Source organism: Cotesia typhae, unplaced genomic scaffold (genome assembly GCF_013202065.1).
Source record: "Cotesia typhae breed Kobodo isofemale line unplaced genomic scaffold, CoteBio_Ctyphae scaffold_152, whole genome shotgun sequence".
Taxonomy (NCBI): domain Eukaryota; kingdom Metazoa; phylum Arthropoda; class Insecta; order Hymenoptera; family Braconidae; genus Cotesia; species Cotesia typhae.
In genome coordinates this window covers 5,668,923-5,691,233 of record NW_027423776.1, presented here as the reverse complement: position 1 = coordinate 5,691,233, position 22,311 = coordinate 5,668,923, and the positions used below count along the sequence as shown (strand labels likewise).

At 29.6% G+C, this 22,311-nt stretch overlaps 1 protein-coding gene across 5 annotated transcripts; it reads left to right on the top strand.

Moving 5' to 3' along the window:
• The first annotated feature begins 35 nt into the window (after positions 1–35).
• LOC141536684 (uncharacterized) lies at positions 36–22,115 on the top strand. 5 transcript variants are annotated; one of them, XM_074257372.1, is made up of 8 exons: positions 10,485–10,790; positions 10,869–11,658; positions 11,738–11,878; positions 11,949–12,214; positions 12,302–12,540; positions 14,362–14,570; positions 14,665–15,122; positions 19,182–22,115. In XM_074257372.1, exons 7-8 carry the CDS (start codon positions 15,072–15,074, stop codon positions 21,900–21,902), a joined length of 2,772 nt encoding a protein of 923 aa, XP_074113473.1. In that variant the 5' UTR covers positions 10,485–10,790; positions 10,869–11,658; positions 11,738–11,878; positions 11,949–12,214; positions 12,302–12,540; positions 14,362–14,570; positions 14,665–15,071; the 3' UTR covers positions 21,903–22,115. The 5 variants fall into 5 exon arrangements, with proteins under 5 accessions (XP_074113471.1, XP_074113472.1, XP_074113473.1 ...); XM_074257371.1 differs by having other exon boundaries at positions 10,484–10,790; positions 11,949–12,540; XM_074257373.1 differs by lacking the exons at positions 10,485–10,790; positions 10,869–11,658; positions 11,738–11,878; positions 11,949–12,214; positions 12,302–12,540 and adding an exon at positions 13,508–14,181.
• Positions 22,116–22,311: the final 196 nt, after the last annotated feature.

The window sequence follows — 22,311 nt, the reverse complement described above, 5'->3', positions numbered from 1 at the left end:
ACGTGTAATGCCTGAGTGGGGAGCGTATGAGTGAACACGCTGCAACAAAACAGAATACTAATGTAAATGTAAAGTACAGTAGTAGCGGCAACACGCGATAAAAACACATTGCTTTCCAGTTTTCTGAGAACCACGGTATTGTTAACATCTCGCAATATTTTTAAAACCCGAAATTCGGAAAGAAGAAATATAAATAAAAAAGACATTGTCATATATTTTGGAAAAATTTTTTTTTTGGTGTGCAAGTTTTTTGCTGATAATGCTGAAGTTAGCCGTCAGCTGTCAATTCTAAAGTTTTTAATAACAAATCAATTATAATAAAAAAAAATGCTTCTAAAAATTTTCACTTGTAATTTTTATCAATTTTCACATGTGAAACTTTTTAATTAATTTTTTTTTTTTTAATAATTGCATTATTATAAAATTTAAAAATAATTTTTAATGTCTGCCAACTTCAGTGTCATTTTTGCTCGGTGTTGAGAATAAAAAATTTAATTAATAATCATGATTTATGGTTTATAATTTATAATTGCGGTTTCATAAGAGTGATCAAGTTAATTTAATAATCATGTGGTATCATCAGGAGAAAAATTCAGTGTTTTACGTCGACTCAGACTACGACTCCCTGAGTATTAATAATTCAAAGGTAAATTAATTATTTTATTAATTCATTAATTGTATATATTTTCATAATTATTGCCATTAATTATCAGTAAATACTGAAGCTAAATAATTAAATGTAAATTAATATTAACTCTTTCCCTTTTTTTTTTTCTTGGAGAGAAACTCTCTAGTTTATTTAGATGATGCCCACGTGGAACGTGAGTATGAGACTTAATTGAGAATAAGCTCAAGAAAAGTGAAAATTCTATTCGCTCTGGTGAACTTGATGGCTTTGTACTCACAAACATACATATGTATGACTACTAATGACACACATTCACTGTCATGCAGTCGTAGGCGTTTGATTTTTTTATTTTTGAAAATTATTTATGTTGGATTTATTACGAGATTCAAAGATTCTCATGTTATTCAATGGTATGAAAGCGTTGGAGTTTCTTCAACATAATTACGGCATGTCGATATATATTGCCTTCAATTAATTGATTCATATCGTCTTGCATAATTAGATTTGTAAGTTCATAGAATTATTGAACTAGCAATAATTCTTCAGAAGATTACTTAAAATTTTTTTCTTCAGTGTTACTTCATAGTTGTTTACATTAAATTTAGATTAATTCTAAGTAAAGGTTTACGAAACTTTTGGTGTTAATGAGAAATTGTAATCAGAAATTTAAATCTTTAAAATGTCTACACAGTAATTTAATCTTTAAAAGTCTAATACATTCATTACTAAAATTTAAATAACCTTCGGTCTGTGAAGAAATAATATTATTAAATTTATCGGTGTATTTACAAACTATAATTTTATTGTTTTCGCAATTTTATATACGGTCAGTGAAGGTAAAAATTTAATGATTGGAACAAATAACAAAATTATTTTTAATAATATTCATGTAATATTTCATGATAGTATAATTGAAGTCTGAAAATTTTTTTTTTATTTTTATAACAAATTAATTATAATAAAAAAAAATACTTAAAAAAATTTCCACTTTTAATTTTTATATGTGGAATTTTTTAATTAAATTTTTTTGATAATTTCATTGCTATAAAATTATAAAATAATTTCTTATGTCAGTTAAGGGGCTATATGGGTTTCACGGTTTCAAAAAATTTTATTTTAATGTTTTAAAATTTAATTTTAATTTTTTTTTAATATTTTATTAAATTCTACAACATCTCTAGAATATTGTCCTAAAGTTTCAAATCTATCCGAATAATAGTTTCGGAGATACAGTTTTAAAAAGTTGCGCGTTTATTGAAACTCAAAACTTTAAACGCGTTTTTCTCAAAACTATGTTTTCAAAAACGATTCCTTGAGAACTACTCAACTGATCTTGATAAAATTTTAGACAGGTCTTTGAGTTATAATTTACGAGGTTTTGAACCGAAGATTTTTTTTTTTTCAATTACAATTTAAAAAAAAAAATTCCGCTAAATTTCAGCCAAATTTTAAATTTTTTGTAAAAATCTCTGCCAAAAATCCAATTTTCATTTTTTATTTTTTTTTTTTCGTTCAAGACCTAGTTTGAAAGTCTTAACTAGAGCACATATTTTTTTTTTTTTTTTTTTTTCACTTTAAATGATCCTGATAGGAGTTCTAATGATCACGCGGACGCATATTTTTTCCGAGGGCTCGCCGGACATGACGTCACATTAGCAGAGTTTTTAATATTTTTTTTTTTTTTCAAAATTTCAGTAATTCCTTATTAAACATGTATGTTCAAGATAGTAATAAGTTTGAATAAAATAATTCATTTTTTTTTTATTAAAAAAAAATTGTTGAAAATAGACCATTTTTTCCCGGAAGAAACCCATGTAACTTCTTAACTTAATAGTGTCTTGATATTTCTTCTATTTAAAAATTTTTTAATTGAAGAAAATAATTTATCCGTGATAAAATATTTGTCTAGTAAAAAAATCAATACAAATAATTAAAATTGTGAGTAATTAGTCAAATATTGATCGCTAGTGGGTACAATGAAATAAAAAAAGATTGATTATAATGATTATCTCATTGTTATTGCTACCAGGTGCAGTGAATGAAAGCTGTGTCGCGTACGTGAGTCAACGGGGTTTTTTAAAATGGAAAACACGAATCCTTACAAAACCAAGGGGGTAGAATGGATAAAAGCAAAAATGCCTACTGACAGCCAGGTGGTAGTCGACGTCCGGTGGGTGGCACGCGTGCGTGGCTTACCTACGACCGGAGTACACGTATAAGTCATAATACATGCAAGCGATACATTATAATTTTTTCCATACTGCATTTTTATTTTTTTTTTTCTTCTTAACTTTTCTGTTATTGCCGCTAAGGTCTCTACTCTGCAGAGCATTGCGTTTTGTTTCGTGTATAATAGACCATTGTTACACGTGTATGCTCCGTACATTCATATATTCGTACATGCATATCAAGTACACGTTATATTAACGCATATGTACTGTTTAATGTACATTTAGTTAACTAGTACACAGGAAATGGCATTATCATTGGTGGTTCGTTGACTTGTACCAGTCTTGGTATCTTCTATTATAATTTATTATAAAAATTCTATTTATAATCATTTTAAAATAATAATAAAGTATTTACCAAGAAATAAGTCTTGGAGAATTATTTTATTGTTATTATATTTTAATTTAATTTAATTTTTTTATATTTATCATTCAGAAAATGAAAAGAAATTCTTATTAAAGAACCGTTTCATTTAAATTTAATTAATAAAAATTATTTTAATTAATTTTACCAATTTTTTAGACAAAAAATATATTTTTGATAATTGTAAAGAATATTTTCTTAATAAAAGTATTTTCTTCTTTCGGAACACTACAAAATTAAAAAAAAAAACTATTTTACTAATTTTATGATCAATATTATCAAGAGAAAAAGCAAAATTTTGTGGTCAGTGAATTTATATGATAAAATTGATTTTTATGATTAAATTTGGTATCTTTGAAAAAGTTTTGACCTTGAGTTCTGCCTTTTCATGGTTTCACGTCGTTCTCACCAATAGCCAATTTATGTTGATAAGTATTTCGGCTGCATTCGAAAATGCTCTGTCTCAAGATACATAATTAAGAAATGACCTTGTATCTCGTGAACTATTGATATTTTTAAAGATATAAGCTCATCCTGATGTTACACTCATCGAGACCTTTCATTTAAGTACCCACATCAATTTTTCATATATTTATATATGTTATATATATGTATATATGAAAAATATATCAAAAATGCATGTGGGTACTCAAATGAAAGCTCTCGATGAGTGTGACATCGGGATGAGCTTGTATCTTTAAAAACGTCAATATTTAAAAAAGTACAGTGCAATTTAATAAAATTCATTGTTTAATAAAGCAAAATTTTATTTAAAAATTTTTTATCTTATAATTATTCTAATAAAAATCACGACTTGATTTTTCAAGACAAAAAAAATTTAAATATCAATTTAAAATAACAATCTCGATTTCTTCCCGATTTTTAACTAAAATTTTCTCTCTATATACTTAATAATAAATATATCTAACAAAAATAAAAATAATCTGGCATGATTGAATGAGTAGGAGTCGTTATGAATATTATTAAATAATTTTTTACGGGGCAGTTAATTTGTTGAGAACATTGTTCTTGGAGTTTGCGACCGAAGACAAGAGTAGAGTCCATTGTGCTTGATAAATAATAACAACAATGATTATGATAATAACAAATAAAAGTATAAAATATAAAGAGGTGGATCTTTATGGCCGTGGGGTTGTCTCTAGATCTCTCATAACGCAGGTACATGTATTTAGTTTTTTATTCAGTGACTCATCGCACGCGTCTTCAGTATTTTCTTTTGTGCACCAGGTGACGCGGGTTGTTGATGTTCCAAGTGATACGTGGAATGAATCGCTGTTAAATTATATTCGTGATCTTTCGTCCGTGGTTGTGATTCGTTGGCTGATGGTTGATGGTACTATATGGGCCTAAGAGGAAGTTTAGTTCTGTTAGAGTTGATATGAGTTGAGTTGATATAACATCAGTAATACGAAGAATATATATATATATAATATTATATTATATACTGTACTACAGAAGAGAGAAGTTAATAAAAATAATAAACTGACAGTATATATGAGAGATAACGGATGATGATGGACGTACCGGAGTACGGGATACGGGATATGGAGAAATAATTATGATAAAGCAAGTAAAAGAATCGGCAAGGCAGTACAAGGGTATTAAGGATATACTAAAATAAAATAAAATAAAATAAAGTACATACATGTAAGGTGATGTCTTATCGGTAATCGACAGAAGGAATGGAATCGAGATTCAAGATCGGAGATCGGACCCGATTATTTCGAGTTAAAGGTCGTGCTTCTGGTATTTTATTTTAAATCGCTAATTTCCTTTTTATTCATCTCGTGCTATCTTCTACTAAGTAAATACAATTCAATAATTTATATTATATTTAGCTTCATAAATAATGTATGTAATTTATTTAATTACCTGTTGATGAATGCGTGTCTGGATTATGGAGTCGATTCCTTGAAACTTGGTTAAATTTTTTATATTAAATCCCGTTATCAAGACCTACTGAATTTATTTACAGAGTTTATTCTGACACGTGGACATGTTCAATTCGTCTTATACTCGTGTATCAAGAACTGCATTCCTCGATGGGAGGAAGGTCACTAGGTCACCGAGTCTTGCATCTATGTCTCTAGCTCTTCAATTCTTGGCTTTATACGTGTGAATAAAATTTTGAAAATTTTTTTAATTAACAAGTCTTTCATGTCAGATCGCTTGTGTTTTTTATTTCAGTACATTCTAAAAAGAATAATAAAAAATAATGTTATTATCCAAGTCGTTAAAATTACCTTGAGGTTATAATAATTTAATTATTTTTAATTTTATGATACTGAATTTTTTATATCATACCTAACAACTAAATTTTAATATAAAAATTTAATTTTTTATATTAATTAATTCATTATAAAGTATTAGATATCTATAGCACTGAAGTTGACAGATATTAAAAATTTTTTTTGGAATTTTATAAAAATTAAATTATTAAAAAGTTTTACATGTGAAAATTAATAAAAATTACTATGACATTAAAGTTAGCTGTCACTTGACAATTTTTTAATTTTTCGTAACATATAAATTTGCTCCTAAAAATTATTTTAAAAAAATTGCATTTGTAGTTTTTTAAAATTTCTAAATGTCAATTTTTTAAAAAATTTTTTTTTGCCATAATTTATTTGTTACAAAAATTCTTAAAATTATCAATTATCTGCTAAGTTAATTTATGAGAATTAATTTAGCAGCTATTTATTAATTTTTATAATTTTTTAACAAATAAATTATGGCAAAAATAAATGAGAAAAAAAAATTATAAATGCATTTTTTTAAAAATAGTTTTTCAGAAAAGTTTTATTTGTTAAATTAAATTAAAAAAATTATCAAGTGGCTGCTAACTTTAATGTCATAGTAAATTTTCATAAAATTACAAGTGAAAATTTTTAGAAGTATTTTTTTGTTGTAATTAATTTGTTAAAAAAATTTTTTTTAATTGACAGCTGACCACTAACTTCAGTATCATAGATATCTATAAATTTCAGTATAATTTACTTTAAAATTCCATGCACCAAAACACTAATTAATTTACCTTTTAATATTCTTCATATTAAAATTCTTTCTCACCGAACATACCAACCAGCCAAAATTCCCAACTAAAAGAAGTGCACCCAAAAGTTAATTACACACTAAATCTCAGATAGGCGTGTCCGATGCCAGACTGTCTGCCGCAACCCGAAAGTATCTATTTCAAAACGTTCAATAAATCATTAAATAAATACTATTTCTTCTATCACTATTTATCTAGCGATAAATTTCTCAAATAAGATTCAGATAGTACTTACAACCTTGATATAAAAAAAAATTCCCGCGGGCATTTCTTCATACATTTATCAAACTTGTAACTCCACGTCACATCACTCGTTTCTGTTCTATCCCTTAAACAAATTAATAGTTTATACATAACCTACAAATTTACAAGTTTATAACATTAAAAATAATAATTTAATTAAAAATTAAAAATTAGTTTTACTAATTTTAAAAATACTTACAAAATACTAGTTTTTGTTTAGAATTTTCCCGCGTCATAATGCGCGCATCGAGTTGCGCGATCGCTTGTCCTTCCAACATAACTTCTTATGCACCTACTCCTCTATCCTCGACGTTATTATTTTCTTACCGTACTGTTCTGTTTTCTACAACTACCAGTATGTACAAAGTAACCATAACATCGAGTCAGTGACGACGAGATCCTGTCCGCGAATGGATTAGTTCTATTTAGCATCAGCGTTTTAAAATTTAAACTGTCTACTACATCTAGCAGTTGTTTCTTGCATTATTTTATTTTACAAGTTAAAAAGTAATGAGTTTTCTTCAATATTAAATTTCTTCTTGGATTTAACAATTTAAATTAAAGAGCAGCCACCTGGAAAATAATAAAATTAATTAGTAGAGATAAAATGGCCTGAGATGAGGATTATAATAGTGAGTAAAACTAATTAAACAATAGATTAACTTGAAAAGTTAACTGTGGAATGTGATTGCATCCACTTATAATGTCAAACTAAACTCTCACTTGACTTTTGGGTCACCTTTTCAGCTTGCGGAAAATTATAGAACTAAATATAAAGACTAATCAAGATATATATTATATTTGAATGTGTAATTAATTGATAAGCGGTGAAGAAAATAATAAAATGAAGTAATGTTAAAAGGCGTACTGTAAAATGTACATATACCTTTTAATGGGTCTGGTGAGCGGTCAAGAGCAGCGGAGGAAAGAGGGTTAATTTTCTAATGTCAAGGGTCGTATATTTACGTACCTTACACGTTTAAACGGTATCGGTGTGTTGTATGTACCACGGTATCTTGGTAGCTTTATACTCAGTAGAGATAAGCCCGAGTCTGAGTCTGAGAGCAAAAATAAAGCAAAGGTAAAGGTAAAGGTAAACTTAATGGACACGAATGTACTTATGTTGAGCCACTTGAGTCCTTTCAGGAAATAAAGTGTCCAATGGTAGAAACGTGCACATTTCTTACCAAGCACAACAAAGTTCATTACACTCTAACTCTGGATGATGAACTCGAAAAAAATTATATGCATATCATTAATCACTAATAACTTGTTATAATAATTCAAGCATTAAGGACGTTTCCAGAAAGTATCTTTTACTTTGAACCTTTATGTTTAAACCGAATGGCCGTTTTTTAATTTTAATAATATTGAAGATAAGAAGTTTCTATGAAATTGAAGTTACAAGACCTGTCTTTTTTTTCAACAACTAAATTACTACTGAAAAAAAATTTTTTTTAGTAATCCATATTATTAAAGGGGAACACCACTGTAACGATCGAAAAAAAGAGGTGATTTTCCGGAATTTTTTTGACAGCGAAAATAAAGGATTTTGGGGATCGGATTTTTTTTTATTTTATTGAGGGTACATTAAAGATTATTACCCTAAATTTGTATTAAAAAACATTTAATTATTACAAAGTTATTAACAATCTCGTAGAGCACTAGAAAAAATTTTCCTCTCCATAGTCGGTTCGATAACTCAAAAACGGATCATCTGAAAATAAAAACCCAAATTGCTTTTTAATCAGTAAGGATGTAGTTATCGTCACACGGACGGAATTTTGAAAATTTTCATTTAAAAAAAAATGGCAACTGATTGAAAATTTTCTCACTATTCTTACTGTTTTTTTTTTTTTTTTTTGTTTTTAACCCGACAAAAAAAATCTTTAAAATAAAAATTAGTTGACAAGTCACGGCAGTCACATAGTGACTGCAAGGTTGCTAGTAACAATAAATTTTTTACACATCTGTCAGTGGAATTTTTCAGAAACATTTTTTTATAATTATTTGCTTGTTGAAAAAAGTCCTATAAATTTTCATGTCAGCTGACTTCAGTATCATGAAATATCTGACAATAAATGGGTGTTTTTTGATGAAGTGCTTATTGTTGAGAAAAAATAATTGACAATGAGAACAAAATGTTTTTAGAATTTTTGCGCAGTATTTTTAACTCGAGGTTCGTTTCAACCTTGAGAATTTGACATTTTACAATGAGTGTCGCATAAGACGATATTTTTTAATTTGGTTCATTTTTATAGTACTGAGAAAAAATTAGCAGATATCTGATAGTTTTTAGTTCTTTTTGTTAAATAAATTAGTATTAAGAAATTTTTTTTTTTTAATTTTTATTTAAAAATTTTTGGAATTTGGAGATTTAAAAAAAAATCTTTATAATAATTTATTTGAAAAAAATAATTAAAACTATTAGAGATTTGTTTTCAGTGTCACTTTGGTTGAAATTTTGATATTTTGAGTTCTATTAAATTTGAAATTGCATTTTTATAAAAAAAAAAAAAACAAAATTTTCAGATTAATTGGTAAAATCCAAAATAAAGTGTGTTTACATCTAGTCGCCTACGCAACCGACAGAGACCGTTAATCCGTTGTATTGAGATAAAAATCATGGTTGGGTTGAACCGTCTCAAAGTCTGAAGACAAATTACAAAGGTTGATGGTATGAGTATAAGTACGTTGAATTAAAACGGTTTAGTTAAAAGTTGAGGAAACGGGCGAAACGCTCGAGAGATCAACAAACACCTGTCGGCCATGACATTGCAACCTCGAAAAAACAAACCTGAGACAACATTTTTTATTTTTCTATTACAAGTATACTTAGTAGTATTTATAAATTATAAAAAATAAAAATTCACTGTAACAATCATAAAAACAATGCCTTTGAACTTGTTTTAGCGTAGCGGTTTTATGACTTCTAAATAAAAGGTCCGAGTTTTTTATTTCTAGACATGAGCGCAAATTCAAGACTGCTTGTACTTATGCGAGAATGCGTCATACGCATGTTGAAAGAAGAAACTAAATAAAGTAAAAAACCGTTAACCATTGTAAGACGTCAACAAAACGTCTTGTTCGTTAAGAACAATTAAAAATACGCCAGCACTTGAGCACGTCTCAATTGACAGTATTATATTATTGTCGTAATATACAATATAAATTTTACTCTCAATTGAATTTAAGATCATGCGATATAACATCCATATTATTTTTATTATTATTGTTAAGTTACAATACTTAATACTTACTACTTACTACCTGATGGTTAATTAAAAAAAAACTCTGTTTCATTTCTATTACTCACGTTCTTGTATTCGTGTTACAATTTAAGTGCGCCAACAACAAATTATTGAAATTCACACGCTCTAAATACCAGTCAGTGCTTGTAATGTATAAAGTATAAAGTAATTATACAAAAAACAGATTCTCTGTAAATGACCAAGCCAAGTAAATGTTTATAAGGTATGATAATTATTTATTACAAGAAAAAATCATAGTATGCCAAGTATGCTTATTTAAAATTGTAGAAACTCATAACAGTATTTTTTCGTTTTAAATAAATTATACATTCATTTATTATTATTAATTGGTACAAATGATGAGCCAAGTAACTTCCACTAATTTAAATTATTAAAATTATATTTTTCAAATTACCAACAATCATACTTGGCATACTTGTATAAAATTATAATCTTTAAATGACTAATTTCAAACATTTTCATTTTCACAGATGGAATACAGAAGCACACTCTGCACAGTGTACTTGGTTCAAGAACCATTTTAACTCAGGATTTCATTTCTCGTAACTTTACCTTCAAAGCTGTAGTTAAAGTCATAAAACATAATAGTAAATAGTTTTTTTACTTAACTTGGGTTCTGTCGGTACCTAACTCACTTTTATTTTATATTTGATTTATTTTCAGCAGAACTACTGGGTTTACCCTCAATGTTTAATGTTTTAAATTTATTTAAGTTGTTTACGGCGTACCTTGGTTATACAACTTCTTAGTAAGGGACAAACTTTAAACAGTTACCGTCACAAAGAAAGACCAATGGCTAGTTTACAACCAAAGTTCGTGGGAAGGAACAAATTCAATTCTCTCAACTATTTTCTTCATACTTCACGTACACAAATTCATTCTTTACAAATCTCATTTCATTTTACAGCCTTTAAAAAAGCCGTACAATAAAAAGGTTTCCGGACTGAAAATAAACAAAAAATTATTATTTTTTAAATCTCAGGTTTGTTTTCACATAATTTATAAAATCATTCAATTTTAATCAATCAATTAATTAATTTAAATAAATTTCATTTTTTAGAACTGAATAAGGGGCTTACAATAAGACATAGAAAATAGTGTATCCGGGATTGATCGTAATCGTACATGATTCAACGAAAACCGGATGTCTGTACGCGAGTGAATTTAGTAATAGTTGTCTTGGGTTTTCTGTTTCATTTTTCATTTTCATTGATATTAATTGCGCAAGCGATCTCTTTTAAATGAAGGTCTAATCGTTGCTTGCCGAAACTTAAGTAGCTAGTATAAGCCCAGACAATTAAATTTCATGATAATAAAGCGGCCTACTTACGTTACATTATTAAACATAAAGTAAAGGTAGTGAATTTCTGAGTGCAGACAAAGATTATGATTGTATGGAGATAAAAAGTCGGGTGTATCGAGTCGACTGTCTTTGTAAATTTAAATAATCGGCCAGCAAATATACCAACGATTTGCGCAAACGTCTTGATCGCAGGGATATCAGGCAAACATGAGCTAAGTATAATATATAGCTCACTATCACAGTGTTGTTATATATTTATATACATATGTATAATAGCAGTGAGTCACGAGACGACAGTGAACAACTCTGTGAACGTGAATGCGGAGTTTGTAACACGCGCATGTTGTTGCGCGTGTCAGTTTTACCACTTGGGAATAAAAGTTAATATAACTAACTAATATTATGTTATGTTACAACAAAGCAACAATCACACGACAATGACAGTAATATGTCTGATGTGAAACACTAATAATAACTATTAATTTAAGCTTAAGTATTTCGACGTAACGCCAAAGCCGCCCGAAATTTCTCAAATGTCTTCTGGAGGGTAAACAAAATTAATTGAATCTATCTTGATTTTTTTTTTAGTAAATGGCTTTTGTATTTTATTAAAATTTTTTTTCAAGGATCTAAGCGTTATGTTGCGTGCTATGATGAATATATTTTGTTTATTTAGCCTTAAATATGAGCCAGTGGGAGCAGAATGACTGTCGATGCCGATGGGCATGTAACGGTACTCAATGATTAGCATACTAACCAACATTAAGGTGATTTTTTTCAATCTTGTATTCAAAATTTTTTATAATCAAAATAATAATTAATTTTTTTACTTTTTAGGGAAAGTATAAAATTAATAATTTTTTATTAAATAGCAACGTTTAACCTTAACAAGTTTCACCAAGCTTCATTAAGAATTTAGGCGCAATCACGGCACCCGCATTATAGCGCCTACATACATTAATTTTTCAATGAATGGTGGTTTTGAAACTCACTCTACTATTCAAAAGCTATATTCTGGCAAAATTGTCAGTAAATTTCATCATGAAGACAAATTTACAAAAAATGCTAGAATTTTTTCACCGATAAAAAAATTAACATAAGAAGTTAATAATATTCCATTTTTAGATTGTAAAATTCAATGCATTTAATGTAAACGTAGTTTGACTGAAAATTATTTGATTGTTTGTTAGTTTTTAGGCGGTGAGCTGACCGCAGAAGGTTGCGTGGTTGACATGAGCGTGAGCTTAGAGAAGATAATTGGTGAGGTGAAGAATGAAGACATAATCGCGCAGACGTATGAGTACATGTATTACCCGGAGAACAGAATCAGAATTTAAGTAACTTGAATGGAGAGCATAGTATAGCAAAACCAACTAAACGCAAATAGATATTCAAGTTGGACGCGTGTCTTAAACCTGACCATGCGCTTGTATGTCAATTATTTGTTATATTTTTACCGCGCGACTTGCGCTCTACTTATAAAGAGACATGATTATGTCAACGGTCATTAACCATTAATTCACTATACACTTCAATTCACTTAATGTAACTCATTACCATTACCATTACTCGTGCTCATATGTTTAAACATATAACGCATACATTGTAACACAGACATTAACGTGGGACTCTATTTACATCAATTCCGTCTTGGCATTTCATTCAAGTTCAGTTCATTCGCTCTAATCGGTACGGGGATCCCTTATTTGTCAAATCAAGCTAATCACATTTTTTCCCACACTATGTCGATGTCTCTATCCACGAAACTCTCATTACTCATTATTTTAGTTATAAATATAACAACAAGCCTTTATGTAACCGCGATTTACTAATTTTATGAGAGTATCTTACATTACGTACATACTTTCGCCCCATATTTATTTACGTGACATGAAATATTTAATACTGGATACCGGTGTCCCACTGCTCGCATTCTTTTCACATTTTTACTCATCACTGCTGATACATATACAACACTGATACAAATCTATCTGTGTGTTTATTATTAGCTTCTTAAGACTTTTATTATATATTACACGTCATATAATTATTGCACGTATTTTTTCATCAGAAAAAAAAATCGCGAAAGCGTGACACGATTATAATTAATTCAATCCCGGAAGGAAGTTATATTTTTATCATTTTGTTTTAATTATTGAACAAAATTAATGCAATAGAATTGGTAATTTAAAATTAATATTCTGTAAAAAAAAAAAAACTACTGATTAGTGTGGAGTGTTGTAAAAAAGTTATTAATTAAAATTTTGAAGAAAATTAAATTTTTTCCAAAAAAGGTTTAAAAAAAAATTTTCTATCTTTAATATTAAAAAAAAAAAATCATTTAAATTAAAAATAAAAAAAATTTTAATTACAAATTTAAAACTGAAAACTCCCTCAGTGTTTATATATTTGTAAATATATTAACATTAATATTTATATAAATTTATGAACGTCATTAGCATATCTCTCGTTATCAGTTTTATCTTTTAGTTTTCTTTTTACGCGACATTCCATGTTGACAAGGTGAACTAATATTAAACTCCGTTTTAGAGTAGAAATACACAAAGTATAAAGTATAAAGACAAAAAGTGCCTCAAAAGCCACACAGTATATGCTAGATCGATTATTAAAACTTGAATAAGTTTGTGTTATCAGTCCTTTTAGTTTCTTCACGGAGTTCTTAATTTTAGTCTAAAAATAGTTAAACTTTAAAAGGACTAAGTAATAAAATTATCCGGTTCACTTGATCGAGGCTTTGAATTATAAATATAAATTGCACTTGACTAACCGTACAACGCAATTTATCGGTTATATTTATTGTCATTATTTTTATTATTATTTCAATATTTTTTAACGTGTCATCGCGTCGAGCGGTCTCCAACCTCGCCTTCTATCCATATGCCGGGGTTCAAATTAAATGACGTGTGTAAGAGAATAATCATTGGAATTTCCAACTTAAATAAATATACAATGTCTTCATGCATGTACAAATCATAATAATAATTATTTTTAAAAAATATGTGGGATTCCTTTTTTGAACACTTGAACAAAGAAAGAAAAGGAGGTAGAGGTACATCACTTAAACTATCAGCATGCCTTATCCATATCAATATAAATTTATGTAGATGTATTGGTAGTATATATATATATATATATATATATATATATATATATATATATATATATATATATATATATATATATATATGAATGTATGTAACTTTGTATTATATCCTATTATATACCCTAGGAGCATATGTACGGTGACGCAATTACTGGGATGTATGTACGGTGTACCATCGGAATAGACCGGAAGCCCAAGTACAAGCTAACTGGTTCGTTGTGTGCCTTCTCAGCCAATGTAAATAGTCGAAGAAACTATTGCGACTCTGACTCCTCGCTCGGGAAAACTTCAGTGGCCATTCGTCTCTTCAACAAACCAGAACAATTTCTTCTTCGGTACAAACTTTCTTCCTGTATTTATTTTTTAAATTTCCTTAAAACAAACAATCGAATAATATTATTAATTGTTATAATTTTTATTTATTTGCAGTGAAGTAATCCGAGTTCAGTTGTTAGTGTGAAAAAATTAAAAGTTTTTAAAATAATAACAAGAAGAAATATAATTGAATCGGCTCAATATAAATTTTTATTATCGCCATTATCAATACGATTATTATTATCGTCGAAACATCGCTTGAGATAATATAACTTTTTGCCAGTCGCGCTGAGAACTCACCAATACAAGGTGCTTAATAATTATTCGCACACGGCTTTATTATTATAAACCGATAAATAATCGGGTCAAGATACAGTTTTTTTTTCATCAGATATTCAATTTAACTTAATTAATTAATTATTAATTATTTGAATTATATTGTGATTAAGTTCTCGGATAATTGACTGGGACTGTGTATGAACAACAAGTGAACCAATGTGGGATTTAAAAACTCTGAGACAATGTCGTGTCGTAAAAAAATTGACTCCAAAATATGGGTTGACTATTGGACGGTAAGAAGAGGTTTTTAAATAATTATTATTAAAAATATAAATTTGTTCACGGAAGTGCTATGGCAGTTTCATGTCGGTAATTTTTAAAAACCAACCAGTCACGCCGATAATGTCTAGTTCGTTTTCTTCTCCTATTTTATATTTCTTCTGTTCTGTTGGGTACTCACCTACACCGTAGAGAACGAATAGGAAGAGAAGGAAATAAACCTCCACATTTATTCGATACGATTGCTATTATATACTCATACTTATTCTTGTACAGAGTATTAAGAATATTTCATAAAGCATCATCGATATATCGGCAGTTCGTGCTTATAAATATATTTTTAATGCATATCTACTCCATAAATCAAGATTACAAGCCTCTTTTGGCTTTATTAAACTCCGAAATCAGCTGACAGCATCAGTATCCTTATTTTATTTTTATTTGAACAAATATAGTTGTTTTTTTTTTTTTTTTTTTTTTTTGTGAATTGAAGGCGTCAGTCGATTAAGGTGTTATGCATTTTTACATTTTTATTATTTTATTTGTTTTTAAATGTTATGTAAGGTATGATTGTTAGTGAAATATGGTGGAAACACTCATGCGAAGAATATTTGAGAATCTCTGTATTGTTTCAAGTAATTGTATTTAATTAATGTGTGATAATAATTATTTAATTTTCTTTTATTTGAAAGTTTGTACATTGTAAATTTAAGTTTGAACTTGTAATTTAAATTCTGGCTAAATTATAAGAGATGTGATAAAATTGATAAGGACCTTTTTAATAGGAAATTTAATTCTCTATAAAAAAAAAAGTTTCTTGTTATTTTTTTGTAGCTTCAGAATTTGAAATTTTAATTTTAAAAAATAATTTTTCTACTGAATTACTTCAAAAAAAATTTTTTTTTGAAAATCTTAATTCAAATTCTGGTTAAAAGATAAAAAATATAGAAAAATTGATAAGGAATGTTTGTAAGAAATTTAATTTCCTACAAGAAAGGTTTCTTATAATTTTTTCACATTTCTAATATTTATCCCACAATATTAAATTCTAATTTTTACTATCAGTACACAGTAAAAAATTTTGTGTTAAATATTTAACACTTTTTTGTGTTGCTTTAACAGAATAAGTGTTAAATATTTAAAATAAAAATTTTTAACATAAAAATTTTTGACGCAATGACGTAAAATTTTTTTACTGTATAAAAATTAGAATTACCGTAAAATATTTCTAAATTAAAAAAAAATTTTTTGTAAAATCCAGTTCGCATTCTTGCTCATCGATGTCTAAAATAACAAGGTACAAAACTATTCATATATAAAAGGCTGAGGCTAAGTAAAGCTAAGGTTAAAAAATCTATTTCTTGTGTGCCCTTTCTTTATACTTTATACATAACATAAGTATATAATATAACACATAACATATATAAATATATAGGTGCCTCTACCTCGATAGGATACAGATACACTTTTCCCTTCCACCCCCTCTGCTTACAAGAAAAGACCCGAGAGAGTGACCAGGACCAGTTTAATCTCGTCCGGCAGCGAGAGAAGATCAAACAAACTAAAACACTATTCAAAAGTATCTACGCAGTATTATAAAATTTTAAATTACACCGTACTATGAAGAAGAGTTATTACAAAATAAATAATTTATCGGAAGAAATATTGATGTGCGTCTAACGAGACTACGCCGTAATTAGAGGTACTGTTTAGTGATAAATATAATTACCTTCGATAATCGATAATGTAATAACTTATAACTAACAACCTAGAACCTGGTGACGTAAAAGCTTATTTTTCCTTTTTATTTTTTTTGTTTTCTTCAATCTTTTAATGTATGTTATTATTTTTTTATTGATCTAGGGTAAGAGGAAATTCAGATGATGGTGATGGTGTTGAAGATGATGATGAAGATTGAGATTACGATGATGATGAGAAAATTTATAAAAAGAAAATGCCACGTTGAATAGACCTTATAATGGATAATGTAATGTAACAATGGCGATTAAAGAGAACGCGGTTTCTTTATTCTAGTGTAATGTATTTTTGCGCAATCTTCCGCACTCTCTTTAGCTGTTGTGCTGCCGGCATTACAACCGCGGATCACGGGTATTGCCACGCGATTCGCGGAGAAAGTGTTACTAGATATTTTTATTTTTTTTTTATTTCATTCTATTGTGATAGTGCTAAGTAAATTTAATCATAAAGTTGAATTTTAAATAGCCAAAAAAATAGTCAACTTTGTGAAGAAATTTTTTTAGCATCACAAAAATAGCTTTTTTATTTTTTTTTTTTCGAGAAATAATGTTCAGTTTGTTTGATACTTAAATATTTTTTCAGGATTATTGAAAGTTGGGTGGTCGGGAATCTGGAAGACTGGATAGAAGATCCCAGGACTTGGGATAATATTTATTATTCGTAATTTATGACGTTTAAACTAAATTGTCTATTGCTAATCATGTAGCTCTGGAACGAATTTCACGCACCTGTGAGGTCTGAGACCGTAAATACGCGTGTGAATGCACCTTTAGGCGTCTCGGAGACGAGTTTTGGTCTTGGCTCTCAAGTCTTAACGTCGCTTGTATTGCTATTACTTGTGCTCTGGCTCTGGCTCGGCGCTGTATGCTGCTGGACCAAAACGAGTTCGTGTATGTGAATCACGATACCAGGGAACTTTTTTTATGCTTATGCCTACAACAAGACTCCCGCTAAAAAGATTTTACTGAGACAATGATAAAAAAAAAAACTTCGGTTTGTTTTTTTAATTTAATTGAAAGGTCTTTTTTTCGTTTATTTGGTTTATGATTGTTGCGATGACCGATAAGGAAAATTGGTGACGTTTATGAGAACTATGGACAAGATTTGTTATCTAAAGTAGAGATAGAAATTTGACTCTTGTAAAAAAAAATTATTTTTTTTATATCATTTTTTTCTTTGTATTTTACTAAAAAATTTGAGGTTTTAATTTTAACTGTAGAATTTCAGGTGAGAAAAATATGCTAATTATTTTTATTATATACAATGTTTCGTTAGTTTTATTTCAACTTGGATAATTTATATCTATTATTGGTAATTATTAATCTGGTATTTGTAAATTTTAACATTTTTACTTTATAATTTAATTTTTGATAAAGTTGAAATAGAATTAAAAAAACGTTGTATTGAATAAGAGAAAATGAATAATTTTTCATTTTTATGGTCACTTGATTTTTTTTGGGATGAAACTCATATTTATAATTTTTCTTGAATTTTTTTCTTAAAAGTTTATCAAAAGTAAAAAAATTAAAAAAAAATTATTTTGAGAAAAGTCAATTTTTTGATGAAAAAATTTTTGAAACATAAATAAATTATAAAATGAATACTTTTAAAAAAAAAAATTTTTTTTAATTATTCTGTTTTTATAAAACTTAAAAAAAAAAATTAAAATTATAATTTTTATGCCAAAGAACCAAATGAACCGTAAAGCTAAATAATTAACTTAAATATTTCACAAGAAACATCGAAATTCTACAACAAATATTAAATTTCAATTAATCTTACCCAATTATCAAAAAGTCAAAATAAAAAAAAATTCCCACAGAATTATACTATTATCATTCCTAAAAAGTAAAACATATGTCCAAAACGTTCCACTACAATTATGTCCAGTACTTTAAAGGTTTCCCGTGGTAATCTGAAAATAATCACCCTACAAAATTGGCCTCCAGATGAGAAGCCCTTGTAAAAACCAGTAGGACAAATCTCCAGGGTTTCTATTTCAAATTTTCCGCTTTAATTAGTTAATTCCACTCGTAAAATTCCAACAAATGATTCTTTTTCAACTTAACAGACCTTTAGACCTCCAAAAAGTAAAAATAATTTTTTTACAACAAAATAAAATACTCCATACTTAAAAAGCGCCATTATCAATAAAAAAAAAAAAAAAAAAAAAAAAATTATAAAATTAATTGTTATCTCAATGTAGTCATCAAGTTTATTGCTTTGACATTTTTAACAAAATCTGATGTAGAGATAACTAAATTCCAGAAAGACAATATAATTTTATTAACTCTATAAATTTATTTATGTTCCAGATGGAAACTGAAGTAAGATCGCTGAAGCAGGAGCTGACAAGCACTCGAGATGCTCTAAAATCAGCGACGAAGCGTTGCCGGGAGCTGGTCCGGGAATTGGATTCTCTGCACGTATGCCACGAATCCGAGCGCAATTTACGTGACCAGCAATTTTCAAAAATTCTACGGGCATTATTGATCTTGGAGTCACGTCTGAGGCAAGAGCAAAAATCAATCCGCCAGCAGTTATGTGAAAAGGACACTGTGATAAGAAATCAGCAGATAGAAATTGCGCAATTGCGGAGGTACACGAAAAACTACTTAAAAAACAAACGAGAGCTGGACTCTTACATAAACTCCGAGGACGTTACCATTAGCAAAACCAGCGAGGCCACCGATAACATTCGGTCATCGCTCAATGACAGCAATGTCGGCAAAGAGATTCAGCAGCTGAAGCGTGAAATAATCATAAAGCTAAACTGCGAGGAAGATCAGATTCTAAAGAACAAAGAGTTTGGTGTTAAAAAGACGGATAGCTTCGCCGGGAGTGACGTATCCAAAGAAAGTGTTACCAGTGAAAACACCGACGCTTCTATTGTTACAACAACCACCGAGGGAAGTCCGTCTCTATTGAGCACTGAAGGTTTTTGCGAAGGTGAAAGTTCCGATCTTTCGCCTGGTTCTACTTTAAATAAATCATCCCGGCGCATTATCTCTGAAAGTGATACCCAAGTCACGAGGAGCCTTCGTGAAAACGCGTTCAACTTCAAGGATAGTAATCGCCATCAAAATGATGATGATGATGATGAAGATGATGATCAAGTCATTTCACAGAGACGGCTTGGTATTATCAGATCAGAGCCTCTGGAAATTTATGATAATGAAGTCACTAAAATATCACGCAGCGATAGCAAGGATGACGGAATGGATTGTAATTTTGCTTCTGATGAAGATGATGAGCCGATCTATGTCAACGCTTGCGCGGGAAATGATAATAAACTTAAGAATAATAATGTTTTAAGTTTTAGGGAAGAAAGGGGTGTTGCAAACAGTGATGATAATAGATTAAATAATAATAATAATAATAATAATATTAGTAGTAATAATAATAATGAAGAAAAAATAGAAGAAGAAAAATGCATGGAAGAAACCAGCGGAAATTGGTACAGCGACCCAGACGAAGATAGAATAACCGAAGAAGTAATCCAGAATAACTCTTACAGACCAAACAGCAATCACAACTCGGTGCTAGAGTGCGTGAACCAGATCCTGCTGAGGGACAGAGAGGAAGAGGAAAACGTCCGATCGATACCGAGGACTTTCAAGCACAAGGGAAGAATAGTGAGGTTCCAGCCGGCGAGATTGTCGGATATTGAGTCTGTCGGCTCGGAAATGGAGAGGAAAAATTCTGAAGAGGCTATTATGGACAAGGAAAGCGAGGTTGGAGCGGATGACGAGTACGGGATGAGGATTATCAGTCCGAATATTATGAGGATTACCAGCTCGGAATCTAATGAGGAAGAGCTGGATACCATGGGGGCTATTCCAATTGCTATCATCGAGCCGCAAGTTGATATAGACGCTCAGAGTGTTATTTCTTCGGTGTCTTCAGCGTCTCCGGAATTGTCTGTCAAGTCGAAATCTTCAAACAGGTCGAGTAGTCCGATCTTGAGGCTGGAGAGGATTGAAGAGAAGACTTGTATGTCTATGTCCTCCAAGGGGCTGACTATTGCCAAGAATTTGGACTATGAAGACATTGAGTCGCTTCCGGAGATTATTTCTCCGCTGCCGAAGACTCCGCCGGCGCTGCCGCCGAAACCGCAGTTTAGAAATAATACTTTGGTGCTGAAGAAAATTCCTAGTCCTTCGTTTTTGATTGACGAGACGAGGAAGAAACACTCGGGGCTGAGTGCTCCAGGATATGTTAGAAAAATATTTGGAATTTCTACGCCCTCCAAGTCTTTGTCTTCGTCCTCCAAGAGCTTGCTGTTTGATAATGATCATTTGAATAAGTCGCTGACCAGATCGCCGGGTTTGAACTTTATTAATAATAATAGTTTTAAAGAAGGTATATTCAGGTCGCCGAAGAAGGACAAGCAGAAGGACCTCTACAGGGAGAATCAGAAAATTCCCCGGGTTCCTAACATGGTGAGACACTTTGAGGAGTTTAAAATTGGCAGCGATATTAACTCGCGCTGCAAAAAGTCTAAAGACAGAGTTTCACAGTTTGAGATTGAAGAAATGGACATCAGGCAAAATTTTGAAGAGTTTAATTTGGACGAGTGTGATTTGTCTGATGATCCGGATCGTCCTGAAGGCGACGGGTCAGATCGGCTGGGTAATTTGGGCCTCAGCAAGCATCAGGACGATGACATTTACTGTGTCATTGATAACAATAATTCAAGTTCCAGCGCAAATAGTAACTCTAATTCGAGTGGCATTTATGACCACTTCTTAGAAGCAACAGGACTCAGTAATAAGTCTATTTTAACTCCATCACGACTGCTAAGCAATCACAAGAGTGTGCTCAAACCCAAGGACATCAAGTACAAGAATAAAATAAAGGCCGTTTGCGAAAAGCAAATTGTCAATCCACTGCCAGCGGCTGGAATTAATAACAATAATCATCATCATAGTAATAGTAATAGTAATAATAACAATAACAATAATAATAATAATAATAATAATAGTCATATACATAGTCATACACTCAATAGACACTGGACTGGGCCATTCGTATGATGACTAGCAGCCTCGGTTTTCGGTAGTAGCGATCGATTAACCGAAAGTCCGAAAAAAAGTCACAATTCTCCGCTACGAAAAATTCAAGCTTGGCGCAAAGGAAACTTTAAATAATTATATAAATTTATAATTTTAAATTATAATTACAATATTAAATATGTATGTATATTACTATTATATAATATCGTTTTAATTAAACGCGTTTAAAATTTATTAGAATTTTATCAAGTCATTCTCGTAAGAGAATTTCATTATCTTGTCATGTTTAATATATCTTAATAAATATATACTATATATTTAGTAATAAGTATATAAATATAGATGTATCGTTTTAAAATTCCTGTAGTTTACATTACCGAAAAGTATTGTAAAACTTTTTTTTTTTTTTTTTTAGTAGATATTATTTTAT

What these genes read in the sequence shown, in the direction of transcription:
- LOC141536684 (XM_074257370.1), top strand. Translation starts at nt 569, where the DNA reads ATGTGGTATCATCAGGAGAAAAATTCAGTGTTTTACGTCGACTCAGAC. An exon ending in TGAGTATTAATAATTCAAAG is followed by an intron (nt 647 to 19,181) that starts GTAAATTAATTA and finishes TTTATGTTCCAG; the next exon opens with ATGGAAACTGAAGTAAGATC.